This window comes from Passer montanus, unplaced genomic scaffold (genome assembly GCF_014805655.1).
Source record: "Passer montanus isolate IOZ18808 unplaced genomic scaffold, ASM1480565v1 scaffold42, whole genome shotgun sequence".
Classification (NCBI taxonomy): Eukaryota; Metazoa; Chordata; class Aves; order Passeriformes; family Passeridae; genus Passer; species Passer montanus.
The window spans coordinates 5834895-5849715 of NW_024369041.1; the positions used below are offsets into that span (position 1 = coordinate 5834895).

General features: G+C 40.5%; 1 protein-coding gene across 1 annotated transcript in view; it reads left to right on the forward strand.

The window, feature by feature from the left end:
- IPMK (inositol polyphosphate multikinase) overlaps positions 1-14426 on the forward strand; it is a 41048-nt gene extending 26622 nt beyond the window's left edge. Inside the window, exons 7-9 of the mRNA XM_039719605.1 lie at positions 526-698; positions 7827-7908; positions 8855-14426. Of these exons, the coding sequence (XP_039575539.1) occupies positions 526-698; positions 7827-7908; positions 8855-9489 (890 nt within the window). The 3' untranslated portion in view covers positions 9490-14426. The remainder of the gene's footprint in view (positions 1-525; positions 699-7826; positions 7909-8854) is intronic.
- Positions 14427-14821: the final 395 nt, after the last annotated feature.

A 14821-nucleotide genomic window follows, 5' to 3' on the forward strand; every position in this document is an offset into this window, starting at 1 on the left:
ATTCCAAGAGCATTTTGTCCTAAAGGTGTGTCATGAGAAATAAGTGTAGATGGGAGTGGGATAAAGAGAAGCAGAATGAGCTGCACTTCAGTCCCTGAAGGCTAGGACTGAAATGTTTTCTTCATTTTTAAAATGACACAAGAGGCCATCCGAATTGCGAAACCAGCCACACAGCTGCAAAAGCTGCATTTGTATGTGGTTAGTAATGCTCTTTGTGATATGTTAATGACTTAGTGGAAGCTACTCAGGGATTTTATCTGGGCAATAATTTGAATTTGAATGCTAGGTTAATGCATGTTAATTGTATGCAATTTTCTTAACAAGAAAGCATTTAGAGTTTCATTGCAATAGAATTTGTGGGTGTCAGTGACCATGATTTAGCCTGCATTCAGAGACAAATTTGACTCTTGAATTCATGTGATATTAAGCCTTAAACTATTCACATTCCTCCACAGGTGCTCAGCAGAAGCTATGTAATTATTTTGCTATGACCCACTGTTAACAAAAGTTTTGGTTTTTTGACAGATACATATCTAAAACTGGAAGATGTGACCCGTAAGTTTAATAAGCCCTGCATAATGGATGTAAAAATTGGTCAGAAAAGTTATGATCCCTATGCTTCAGCAGAGAAGATACAGCAGCAGGTCAGCAAGTACCCGCTGATGGAAGAGATTGGCTTCTTGGTTCTTGGAATGAGGGTAAGAACTTTGGTCTTCACTTTCAGTTTATGCTCAGGCGTTTTGTCCCACACCAGGTACAGCAGCTGGTTTTCCTAGCAAGCAGCAATCCTCTTGAGCTGTACATAAATACAGTGTTACCTGAATGTCTTGGTAGTGCTGGTGTCAGCTGTTGGGTGAAGTCAGTTCCAAAGCACTGCCCTGGTTCAAAACAATTATTTAATTGGCTGTGTCCATTAGGGCAAGCTATTTGCAACCTGGGCACTGTATAGGTATACAAGAGAGGGGCTGGGTATTTAAAACTGAATATAGTTGCAACTAATTCTTCACCACCACAACAGATACTTAAAGTTATTAAGTGGATTTTTGTGTGTTTGCTTTCTTTCAGGCTTACATCATGGATTTACGTACTGAACCAGTCTTTCTAATAATTTAGTAATGAGCTGTGTCCTCCACATTTTTCATCTTTATACTCTGCTTTTAAATAAAAATAATTTTACGTATTTTTTTCTGTTTAGGGAAGAGTCAGTAAGCTTTCAGAGGCGATGCATATAGCCATGAACAGCTGCTTATGTTTTGCATTTTAAAAAGTTTTCCATCAGAAGGAAACTTTTTTTGATGTTTACACACTCAAGGAGACTGTCAGGGAAAGGTTAGTTGGGCATGTAGACATCCCTATAGCTCTTAATACCCTTAGAAATACTAAGAGTCAGTAAGTGTGTATTGGCTGCTTTAAGACTTCAACATAAAGAAAAGCTGCACAGAACATTTGTGGCTCAGTAGGAGAAATGTGTTGATGTCACTGAGCTCCTGATGGAATCCAAAAGTAGTTTTCTCTGCAGTGATAGGTACAGGAATAGTTTTCTTTTTGATGTGGGATTTTTGTTTTTCCTCTCACACACAAAGCCAGGGCTCCTCAAGCTGTGCAGCATAAATGGCTGGTGGCTTTGATAAGCTTCCCCTTTGCTGTTCAATAGCAACAGCAGCCAGGTTGCACCATTGTTCAGGATAATTCTAATATCCCTGTAATGTTTTGTGCAGAGCTGCCCAGCCTCCCAGCCCTTAACTCTGCCTTGAGATAAGCTGCTATATAAATTATAGGGTCATGAGTAGTAATTACGTAAGCCTGTGAGCAAGAGTGTGGGAGTCAAGTCAAAAAACAGCCAAGCAGTTTAGATGGAAAAGGAAGGTTAGAGATTACAGCTTTGGGTCTGGTTGGTGTCATTATGTAACCTTTCTTATCTCATTTGACAATGTGCTTCATGTCCTCTGTTTCATGACTGTGCAAAAGGAATGATTGATTGCTTCTGTGGTATGCCTGTGACTATTGTTTCTAAAACTGTCACTCATTTGTGTCTTTGTCCTGTTGCAGAATTTTTTTCAATCCCCTAATTGAGACTGGATGTATAATGATGATTCTCCCAGGTAGTGCAGTTTGCCATCCAGTGTTTAACTAGATGAGATTTGGATTTTTGCCTTTGGCACCCAATTGGATGTTGGAAGTTGTTTTCCAAAGAGATTTGAAAAGGTTCCTCCTGCCCTCACACATCACTTGGCAAACTGAATTCACAAGGCATGTTCTCTGCCTCTTGGTCATGGAGTGTTCCCTGTGCTTGCTTTATTTGTGCAACCTTCTGGCCATACTATAAAACACTTACACAGATATGTACAGCCCAGAACAGCTCACGTGCTGGATGAAGGCTGTTCCTGTTCACTGGACAAAACATGATGTTACAAAGAAGTACTGGGGTTTGGTTTTAATCTCTCCATTCAATGTTTTTTTTTACCAGGGAGGTGGTCTTGTGTGGTAAATTTTTACAAGGCAAAGAAGGAGAGAGCCAGGAAAAACAGAGAGTGTAGCTATGTTTTTTCTAAAGCACCCATTGTATAAGTTGTCATGAAGAGATACAAGCAAAAAAATGTTATAGGTGGAGGTTTTAGCCCAGAATCTATTTACAGTGTATTTCTACCAAAAAGGCTATTGAAACAGCCTTTTCTTATGCATTGGTAAACAAGCAGTCATCTGTTCATATATAAAATGTGTGGTGTGTCCTTAAAAATAGGAGCCTCCTGTCTAGCCCAGCATTAATTTATGTACACAGTTCTGGCATTTAAACTGTATTTAGCTTAACACACTGAATAGACAGAATAAATGCATGGAAATACATTTAGGAAGCACAGTTATTTAATAACATCGTTTAAAAACACGATTCTGTACTTAGTGGAGAAGTTCCTTTCTTTAAGAGATGCCCCTGGATCCCTGGAATGTCCAAGGGCAGGTTGGACAGGACATGGAGCAGCCTGGTTTAGTGAAACCTGTCTGCCCATGGCAGGGGATTGGAGCTGGGTCCTTTGAAACCAGATCATTCTGGCATTCTCTCAGAGTGGACATGATTTGTTGTGCAAGTAGTTAGACTTTATATAGAAGTTGGAAGTCTCGGGTACTGTTGCAATAGCAAAAATACAAATTGTAATACGTTTTCAGTAGCAGACATGCAAACAGGTAAGAAATCCCTTTGCAGCACAGGCAGTGTTAAATACAGAGCATTCTGCATGCTGTTGAGTGCAGCACAGTGTGTGGGCTGTGCTCTCATTTCAGATTCACAGTCCTTTTGCAATCCACAGTTCCCAGATCCTGCAGATTTTCTTTTGTTTCCAGGGCATCAATTGCAATCTCACTTACTCCAAAATGCTTCTGAAATGCTGTTTTAAAGCACAAACTGGTGATTATGTAATTTTACCATTATAATCCATCATTGACTTCTATGTTTGTGCCTATGAATATGCAGGCAGTAATGTATAATAATCAAAGCTGGTTTTACAAGTGAATTTTTTAATCTATAGCACATGATTCTGCAGGATATTTTCAGATTGACTGTAACTGACTCTATTTTATGAGGTTTTTATGAACTCCTTCTTGTATTGTGGTAATTTTCACAAGCTCTGATCTGCTAGTAACAAGATTTAGGAGGGAAGTCATAAAAGTATTAAATTTTGCATCTACTGTTCAGATTCTTCTAGACTGAAAAATTACCAGAACTGGGGTTTTTTCATTTATAAATCTAATTCTAGCTTTGATGTTTAAGGAAACAGGAAGACAAAGAAAAAAAAACCTAAAAGAAAACAAACATCCATGAAACAATAAATAAAGAAATAAATAAAACCCTAAGCCAAAGAAACCAATCGAAAGCCCTGAAAAAAAAATCTTCTAAACTGGAGCAGGTGGTCTTTTATTGCATAAAAGAAATTTATTCTAATGAGATGCTTTGTGAAACTTCTGGGAGTCTAAAATTACTATATTAAGCTGTTTTAAAGATGGTTCATGATTTAATTGCAGGGTTGTAGTTTCTCTTATTTAGGAGATTAATAGTCTGCTTTTCCACTGGATAAATTTCAGCATAATTTCATTCTACAACTTATTTGTGTAATGACTTGACTAGAACTGTATATTGACTGTCAGAACGTTTGGGGGTGTAATCAGTCATGTGAAGCACTCAGTCAAAGTAGTCCAGAGGAACAAAGAAGCAAAATGGGCAGAGTAATATCCAAGTATAATCTTGGAAATGAGGGAGCAGGGATGCATCCTTCTTGTGCTGGATTTTCAAGGCAGCAGGAAGCAGGGATGTGTGTACTTTCATCATCTGTGGTCTAGGTCTAGCTACAATACATTAAGTTTAAAAAAATGGGAATGAGATGTTGAGGTAAATGGATTTGGATAACTGGGCATGCTACAATACATTAAGTTTAAAAAAAGTAAAAATGAGGGAATGAGATGTTGAGGTAAATGGATTTGGATAACTGGGCATGCTTTCAGCAGCAGTGTTAATGTGAGAGCGTTACTATAAAGCAGAGATATATCAAAGAAGAGAATGTTTATTTAACAAAATTTCCCCCTTAGTTATTTTTTTCTTCAAATCCTTGCTTTACTTAAGGCTTGTTGAAACTCTTTAAGTCTTGCACTGTGGCAGGATGAAGGGCCTGCAGAGAAACCTGGGTTACTTGAGCATGAAGGAAACATGTATTTATATTGGGACAGTGATGGGGTACAGGCATGGGTGTGGCTCTTGACCTGGCGCTTTTTTTTTCAAATCCTTGCTTTACTTAAGGCTTGTTGAAACTCTTTAAGTCTTGCACTGTGGCAGGATGAAGGGCCTGCAGAGAAACCTGGGTTACTTGAGCATGAAGGAAACATGTATTTATATTGGGACAGTGATGGGGTACAGGCATGGGTGTGGCTCTTGACCTGGCGCCAGGATTGTCCCTGCAGAGCTGGGGGATGGATGCTGCTGTTGGATGTGCCTGGATGAGTTGGGGTGTCACCTGCTTACCCCCACTTTCAGCTTGTGGCTCCAGCTTTGGTAGCAGCTGGGTACTGACAACACCTCTCATCTTGCATAGTAAGAATACATAGAAATGGCTGATGAAGCAGGAGCTTTCTTGAAGGCAGTGTTTTGCAGCTTATAGAAAGAGTTTTGTCTTGCACTCTGCAGGAGACCTGCCAGTGCATACAGAGCAAACACAAAACAAGCTGTGGCAGGTGGACAAGAAATGAGATTTTCCTATCTCATAATTTCTTGGCTGCTGTTAAGGTTACAGATCTGACTTGACTTGTTCTGACAGAAATGGGCTAGTACAGACAGCTGCAACAACAGGGATGCAGGAAAAGCTTGGTTCAGAGGCAAAGTGTCACTTTGGGAAGGGTTAATAGCAGATGATTGGTGGTGGCCCTGTGAACAAAAGCACAGTAGAGCAAGAGGTCTGTCGAATAGGAAGTTGATTTTAGCCTCCTGCTCCTCCAGCACAGCCACTGCTGTGTTTGGCTGGGTGAGGGAGGAGCAAGGGCTGGTGAGAGATTGTTTCTGTTTGAGCTGGGCTTTCAGCTCCCTTGCTTTCACAATGGGGTGTAATGTGTCTGTATTTGAGTGAGGTTTTCCAGAAATGTTCAACTAGTCCCTTCCTGCAGTTGTGCAAAGTCTCAAGGTGGTGGTCAGAGATTGTTTTGGTGATTACACAGATCTGCTGTCCTTTAATGCCACTGGCTGCAGCCAAGCCTCTTGGTGACTTTGGGCCTTCTGAGTGCACAGGGCAGTTAGACACAGACATTACACTCAGCCTGTGCCTCTGGGACTTGTGCTTTGTCACTGAATGCTTTGTATAGTTAAAAACGTGCTGTTAATGCAGCATGCACGTCTGCCTCGGTGTCTGTAAGTGATACAGAAAGACATTTGGGGAATGGTTTTGTTCAAATTATGAGAAGAGGTGGGGTGGCTTCTTGGGAAGCCCAGCTCAGAAGCACAGGGTCTGATGTGCTGCCCCAGCATTTCTTTGGAAAACAAAATGAGCTTGCAGATTTTAATCAGTATGTTTGAGCTAGTGCCCGTGTCAGAAAAACTGTAGCTCCTAGGGCAAGAGATAAGGAGGGTTCTGGTAAACAAGATGATTTGGTCAGGTACTGCTGCAGTGCTGATGTCTGCAGAAAGCTGCCCCTTGTCCAACTACATGAGAACACTTAATATCATTAAAATAAAGGCACAGCCAGTGAAAACTTAGATGTAGTCATCAGACTTGTGATTCTCTTTCTAAGCAATGTTATTCTTTATTTAACTGCCTTTGACTTGTAGCTCTGTAAAAAGTTTTGAAACTTTTTGTATGTTTTTGAAGGTTACTTTGGTAGCTGAAGTGTTTACATACGTAATCTTTGAGTTTCTGTGTTGTATGCTGGTACTTCTGTCACGTGCTTTGGAAAAAAAAAAAGCAAAAACTAAGTGCAGAAAAATTATTTTTCTTGTGAACCCAAAATCACAGTTGTCAGATGCAGTTTTAAAATAACTCATCTCTGCTATGGCCTTCTTCATTTCATAGACATGGAGGCCTCAGTTTCGCCAAGTATTCTAACAGCGTGAAGTGTCTCTGCTACTGGATTCAAACATCTAGACTTAACAGCTGTTTACGGCCCCTTCAGTTCATAAAATCAATCTTTTTGTTAAAATAAAAGCTATTTGAGACTTCTTCCTAGCTGCTTTGCAAAACAGGAGGTGGGGATCTGTGTAATTATCCTGGATTTATTGTTGTTTGGATGGGGGAGAGACTTTGGGGTGGTGAGCTGTAATGAAAACAGGGAATTAATTCTATTTTCTTTATTTAATGCTCCTGTAATATTTCTTTTTATTGCCGTTTCTCTGTTGTGGACTTTATTGGTTGGCTTCATGAATAAGGCCCCAGAGGAGGGATGGGGAACAGGCACCTCAGCAGTGTGCCCTGACTGGTTCAGTGGGATCCTCTCTGTTCGCAGCGGTGAAGGGAGGGCAGGGCTGTGGAGGGGGTGGATGCCACAGGGATGGGTGGTCTGAACAAGTGCCAAGCACCAAGTTCCTGCCAGAGACAGCTGCCTGCTTGGTAACACCATTATTTCTGCAAATGAAAATTGTCTGCACTCTCATAAACAAATTATACTTGGGCCTTGCTGCCTCACACATTTCTGCTATGGAAATATTTCAGTGTGGAAGAAAATATGTCTATATGTGAAGCAGTTTTGAATTAAGTTCTGAAGCTTGTGCAATTCCTGATATGGACAAAACTGTACCCATGTGAGTTGCCTCCCGTTCAGATGAGAGCTGCAGTACTGCTGTTGATGCTGGAACCAGCTTTTGCCTGGCTGCTGCCATTTATTTAGTGCAGCCTCATTTGTGCTGACAGTTGCAGATGTGTCTTAGGGGGTTGGGCCTTGGTGGTCACATACAGCAATTCTTACTGTTTAGCTTTTGTGCTAAATAGTTTTATAATTTTAAGAATAATTGCATTGAAAATTTTGCTTTGTTGTCTTACTGATTTAACATCCACAGTAACACAAACAGGAGTCTGATAGTTTCAGGTCTCAGTTGTGATTTGCAAGGCCTTATAGAAGAGTTCCCTGTAATGGGCACACAGCTTTTTGCCACCACCAACACGTCTCTAGCACAGGAATGCTGTAGCTTGGAGCCAAGGGCTGAAGGGAGAGTTTTGGAGAGCACTTCTTTTTGCTGGGCACTGCAAGAAACTTAAAAACTGTGAGGGCTAAATATTTTGTGGCCTGTCTGTGAGGTGTCTCTTGCTCTGCAGAAATACTGGTGCTTCAGAATACATAGGGACACCCCTTCTTGCCTCTTTCAGGTGTACCACGTGTCTTCAGACAGCTATGAGACTCAAAACCAGCACTATGGAAGGAGCTTGACCAAGGAAACAGTGAAGGATGGTAAGTAACAGAATTGGGGTGTGCTTGGATATTTTCATTTAAATACTGATTTATAGAACTGTGTGGAAAAACTGTTCTGGGTGTTCCTGTTTTAAAAGTCCTTTTCTGTCCTCAAAGACCCTCAGATGGGTCTTTGGCTGTTCTCTGTAATATTTGAACTGTCAGCCTGAAATTGTGTGCAGTTGGCTGTAACAGCAGTGCAGAATATAGGAATTTCATCCTTGTGTCTCTTTTGCTACTAATAAGGGAGAGAATTCTAGAATTCAGCTTCTTTGCAACTTTGAAACGCTAATGAAATAGAAATCTTTAAAAAGTATTGTGTTTTTATTATAAATATTTTTTTGTCTCTAGTTGTCTTCTGTGAATATCTAAGTGTATTTTCTATTAGAAGGCTACTACAAAACATCTTTCAATTCAAAGGACTTTGTCAGTTGAAGTCAAGCCACATGTTGCTCTACATTGACAATTAATAAAAATGCTGCCATCGTGGGGCTGTTTGGTGATAATGATTGCAGACTTAGTAGTTGACACCTGCTCACCTGTCCCCCAGCAGGGGATAGAGGGTACACACACAAACACACTTGTAATAACAAGCTGCTTGAGCCTGTTTATTCATGGAGAATTTAATGGGTCCCTGCCCAAAACTGTCCAGACCCTTGTTCAGCTGACCTGGGAGCAGGAACCGTGTTCTTTCTCTGTGTGCTCCATACATTTAGTTCTACTTACAACCCAAGCCCAAGCTGTAGTATGACACAGCAGAGACATGACTGAAGGTCTCAGAGTTCTTAGGTTCACTTTGGGTTTAGTTAGTAATTGGCTGAATAAAAACTACCTGAATGGTGTCTGTTCCTTCAAATCAGAACTATTCTCATCCCAAATGACAAAAAAATTGTTTGCTTTCCGTTCGGAAGTGAAAATAATCCCAATGTGTGTGTATTTCTTGCAGGCATCTCAAAGTTTTTCCACAGTGGGTACTGCTTGAGAAAAGATGTGGTAGCTGCCAGCATTCAGAAGGTTGAAAAGATTTTGGAGTGGTTTGAGGGCCAGACACAGCTCAACTTCTACGCAAGCTCATTGCTGTTTGTCTATGAAGGTTCATGCCCAGCCACAACCGTGCGGCTCAGTGATGTCACCTTGGCAGAGAAGAGAAGAGTGCCCAAAGGCCTCTTAGCAGCTGGAGACGTATTGGAGTACAATAATAACATCCATGTCATAAATTCTACAGAGAATGGAAAAATCGAAGCCTCTGTAGGTAAAGGCTTGTCTAAATTTTATGCACTTCACAAAAAGGCGTGCTCCAAGAGGCACCACAGTCAGCTCTCGCTAAAAGTGGAGAACTCAGAGCAAGACAATGTGTGGAAAACCAGCACATGCATTACGCAGGAGCACCTGAATGGAAATGTTCTACCCCAACTGGAAAAAGTTTTCTATCACATGCCAGCAGAGCCCAAGGAAAGTGCAAATGTCGAAGTGCGAATGATCGATTTCGCTCATGTGTTTCCCAGCAACACAAAGGATGAGGGCTATATTTATGGTCTGAAGAATCTCATCACAGTACTGCAAAATATTTTGGATAACTAAATTCTTTGCTATGTTTTTTATTGGGGGCCAATGATAAAGAGCAACAACATGAAGAATTTCTGCACTTGTAATGCTGTATAACTGGGTTTGTATTGTTCTATATTTTATTTGTCTTTGTACTTTTGGTAGAAGGGTTTAACTTTTTATAATTTCACTCAGGAAAAATATTGATAGTTAATTAGGAAGTGTGAAAGGATGAAGATACTTGAGATAAAGCAGGATAAGTAAATTAATAGAATGAAATGTATGTGGTTGGCTTAAGTCCAAGGACTACCAGAAGCAAGGGTTATGTTAATTCCTCTAATGACTTTAGCATAGATGACATATTTGCCCATTTAGCCTTGACACTGAGCCACATCTCCATTAAGAGGTGTTTAGAAAATAGACTGAAAGTTGTAAGGTGCAGGATTGATGTCCTCAGTACTGCCCTTGTGTTTACTGTATTTGAATAACTGGAGTAACTCTGCTTGGAGAGAAATCCCATTCTGAGTCAGCAGTCTCACCTGAAGCCAGTGCATCCCAAAGTGCTTTTCCATGTCACGGGACAATATTGTTGTTCTTTCAGCCCTTCCCCCTTTGTAGATGTCTGTAGCTGGTGTTCACCACAGATGAGCTACCATGTAATTTGTGTTGAGGTGCTAAGAAAATGCTGGAGTACAATACCATAACAGGCTTAAACTGCACAACTTCCAGAGAAACTGTTTGTTCCTAAGAACGAGCGAAAGAAGGCAAATGCAAGATGTTCCAGGAACTAATTTGGATTAGGAGATTATGTCAGTCTGTTAATGGAGTGTGTGATGCTGTGATTAAGGAAAATGTCTCACTCTGTTGTTCTCGTGGCCCTTCTCCAACAACATTGCTTTAAAAAGCAAACCAGTAGAATGGGGAAACAAGTGTTTAGGGTGAGCGTGCAGAGCTCTGCTGGCTGTAAGCCTCTTGCATTTTTGCAGTGAGTGTTTGATGCTTCAGCACTGACTGGAACCTCAAGCAACAGAGGCAGAGGAGCCTCCTGCGAGATCGTCCAGCCTTGGAGCCACCAGCTGTGCCACCCTTGTGCCAGAGGAGCTGTGGCTCTCCGTCCTGGGCTCCAGACACTGCAGGTTTCTTTAATGACACACAGGCAGGCTGTGTAATCTGAAAGCTGTCCCATTTTCCTTCCTTTTCACAGGAAAAAGTCAACGTTTGTGTGGAATGCTTGACATAAGGATGATGTATCCAAAGCAGTTTTGGTGTGTCTCTTCTGTATGCTGTGTAGGTGGCTGTGCTGCCATGCATTTTACAGTGAGCTGTATGAAAAGTGGGAATGGAGGAGTCCTGCCATCCCTAGAACAAGATTTTAATGCTTAAAGCATTTCCAGGACGAAAATGTTTTAGAATGGATTTGGTCATTGGAAACACACATCTTTTTCATGTGGACTTAGTGACCCTGTGGCCTTGCTGCTCTCTCTGTATGATGTTCTGCACTATGCACTCAGCTGTGTTCACATCTTGACAAGGTCTTCATTGGACATCTGTTTTCTACATGACAAAGAGATTCATACTTTTTCAAGCAAATACGCTGTTTTAAATAAAGCTGAATTTTTAGCTCTATCTGAGAACTTGGGTTAATTGGGAGAAACAGGGTATTACTATGTTTAGAATTACATGATTTAAACTTTGGAACTCATGTTGGCCAACACATTCAAGAATGAAACCAACCTTTTAGTAACATGATGTTTTAGAAGTATGGAAAAAGGGGCTTGCAGGAAGGGTGAGACCAGTGTGTTAAAAATTTTATGTGAAATACAGTGAAGTCTGAGGGGGAAAGTACCAGGAAGAGAGGAACCTTTTTCCTACCTGGTATTTCTCTTGCACCTTATAGTTAATATATTCCCAACTCTCTGTGAATTAATTTAAGCCATATTCTAGAAAGAGTTTGTGGTTTTGTTTGCTTTGTCACTCTGTTATGGTTTTGTTGTTTATCCCTTAAATAGTCAACACTAGAGTAGTCCTGACTGGTAGTGGCCTTGTATGATAAAGGTACAAGGTTTTCTAGGAAAATATGGACAAAAACATTTTAACATCACCATTTTTGTCCTCCCTAATTAATCTCTTCTGGGTTTTAATCCATTTTGTACCAGAGAAATGAGGCATTTTCCTCAAGTCAGTTATTGGAAAATGATTAGTATGCACTTAGCACTCTCCTGTCTCTGCTTTAAGATACATGTCCTCAGTGTTTGAATGCTCTTTAAGTATTGATTGTTTTGTTGGCTATGGCAGTATTTGTAACACGCCTGGAATATTGTCAATCTGTCAGAATATTTTGAATAAAAAAATTTTATCATGGTTTTTGTACCAGTAGTTATTATGAATGTATTTCTGATAATTTAAAATGTAGCTTGAGAAGTAACAGTATTTTTTATTGGAAATCGTGTGAATAAAGCTTGCTGTGGAGATGTTTGGGCATAGTGGCAGCTGTGAGTTTGAGCCTGCAGAGGCCTTGTATTCACACTGTTCTTGCAGATTTTAGACTTGGTGTGTCTTGTGTCTGAGCCAGCTGCTTTCAGTTGGAAATGTATTCACAGAAGTCATTAAACAGAATATGTGATTAATCAGAAGATGAAGAGGGAGACAGTGGGTCACTGAACTGATGCACTCCCAATGACTGATCTCCCTCCCTCTCAGCAAAGCCCCTTTTGCTCTCTGGACAAATATACAGGACAGGCAACCATGACATGGAGATCTTTATGGGAATGGTTACAAGGCTTGTAGGTGTTTATATCCCATAAAACAGGGGCTGCTGCCCCAGACTAGTGTGGTGTAGCTGGGTGCTAGGCCTGCTGAGGAAACTGATGATTTTAAGCAATAAGAGTTGGGTTTAGCAGAGCTGACTCTGAAAGAGGAAGAGCTCACACAGCATTGTCACTCATGGACTCTGAGAATGAATTCAGGCTTCTGCCTAGGTGGTGTGAGGACTGTGCTTAGGATTACCTAAGGGGAACTTGAGTTGTAAAAATTTTTATGAAAAGCATTTACAAATGTATTTTTGAATATGGGTGAAATTTGTTGCATAAATTACATTGGAAGTTACTATACCACTATGAAATACTTAAAATAATTTAATCAACTTGTTTTATGAACTGGAGACTTTACTGATAGTTGTGATTCTGATTTAACTTGCACTGTTTTAGTTTTTTCTACTGTAATGTATAACGAGGGTGTTCTTTTCCATAATCTCACAGTTTCATGGAGAATTTTTGAAAGTACTGAGTAGATTAGGAAATCTGTTTCCCATTAATTTAACAGAGTTCATATGTTCTTAAAACATTTCATTGCATGTAATATTGTAAGTAATGTTAACATGCTACAAATCCAGACCCCCAGTAAAACTTCCTCACCTGCAGAGAGCTTTTGATGTGATCTGGGTTGTGCAGAGTTCAAAATGGGACTTTTCAGGTGTAAGGGCTGCAGTGGTGAAGGAACGGCGTCAGGTGTGCAGGAGTGTTCACACTGTGAACCTAAAATCACTGGCGTGACTGGCTCCCTTTGTGATGTGAAGCACAATCAAATGTAGGAAGATGCTGGAAGAATGGAGACTCACATCCACACTTGCTGTTTCAAGCTAGGATTAGTTGTTCATTCTCCTAATTTCCTTTGGGTTTCTTTTCCTTACATGCAGTTCCCCCCCACCCTGAGTGCCCTTGCCACAGGTGCCATCACGATGGGAATTTGTATTTCCTAAAGAGCTGATGCCCCATAACTCCTCTTGAAGTGCTGCTGCTGAAAAACGCCATAAGATGCCTCAAATACTGTGGGAATACACTCTCCCCTGGAAGAGCAGGAGTGGTGCTTGATCTGATGGGAGATTGGATCACAGGCTTTGAGCGAGTTCTTTACTCCTGAGTTTCAGAGAATGTTCTGGGGTCAAGGTGAGTGACAGCTGAGCTGTGTGGAGCTTCCCTTCCCTCCCTGCTGTTCAGGTGAGGGCTGGGTTTAATGTGGTGCAGCAGAGAGCAGTGAGAGTTCCTGAGGAGCCCTGAGCAGGACACTGGCTCCATGTTGTAGCACAGGGAATGGCTACAGGTAAGATCCAAAGGCTGCAGATCTCCAGGTGTCCCACGGAGAGAATGTGCTGTGCTTATTCATTTGCTTAAAATAGGATCTTGTCTGGGAAGTGCATTCATCACCAGAGCCACGGGCCAAATCGTGGCTGTTTTTCATGTTCACAGCAACCTGGAAATAGAAGCTGCAGTAGAAAATTGTCATTCAAAGGGCAAATGTGCTTGAAAGGGGAAAATAAGCAAACTAAGGGTTGTACCACAGAAAACATGTTTCAGTAAATATCTTTTATTCTGGTCTTGTTTAGTGGAGATAGGCCTGTGGATTTGGGATTTAATTAGTTACATGACATTAGAAGCAAAGTCAGAACAAAGGTACTTCAAAACATCTTAGTTTGAATTGTGGACATTGGTTGAAGTAGTTATTTTATTTCATAGGTCACTTTTTAAAGAAAAGTAACTTCCAAACACTGTGTGTGTTGCACCTGACTAAATGAAACTACAGTGCACAAAGGCACTTTAATCCTGTGGGAACTGTACTGGAACATAGCTGAAACCATGTGAAATTGCACCTGATGCTGTGTTGTTAATTGTTTTTGAGATTTAAAGTTCTACATTCATTGTCTTGATGAATGAATGTGTCTAGTCTAGTCTCACTTTCTTTGATCCAAGTGTCTGAAGCTGCACCTCAATCTCCTCTGATCTGTATGTGTTTGTAATTTCATTTGCTATTTTCTGACATTCCTGGACCACAGGGAGTATTGTTAATATTCCCCATGTTTATTTTATAGAACATTGTACTGTGCTATCTACCAACTTTTGTAACTTAATTCTTAGTGATATTTAGGGTCATTCTAATAGCTGTATATTTGGCAAATTATTAAAATTTTCTGCAAGTGACTTGCAAGTATAATTGGTTTCTTTTAAATATAAGAAGATTGAGAATTATTGAGAAGGTTGAGAATTATTACCTGCACTGATGATGAATCCTTCTTTCTATCTTTATTTCTCCTTTTTTCTGTGCACTCTGCAATGGGTTTCCCTTTGATTTACCAGGTTTGCTTTACCACCACATTTTTGTCCCAGTATCCATTGCCATTGTTTGTTAGGAGTACCTGCTGGGTAAACAACAATCATCTCTATAAAATAAAATAAAAAATCCACAATCCTTTAAACTCATACTGGAAAGTGTTTAACAGCACCACAAGAGGCTGTACATCTTGTTGATTACAAGTCCTTTTGCATCCAACATCAGCTCCCAATCCAGAAGCATGCAGGAACAGCCTTAGTGCTTA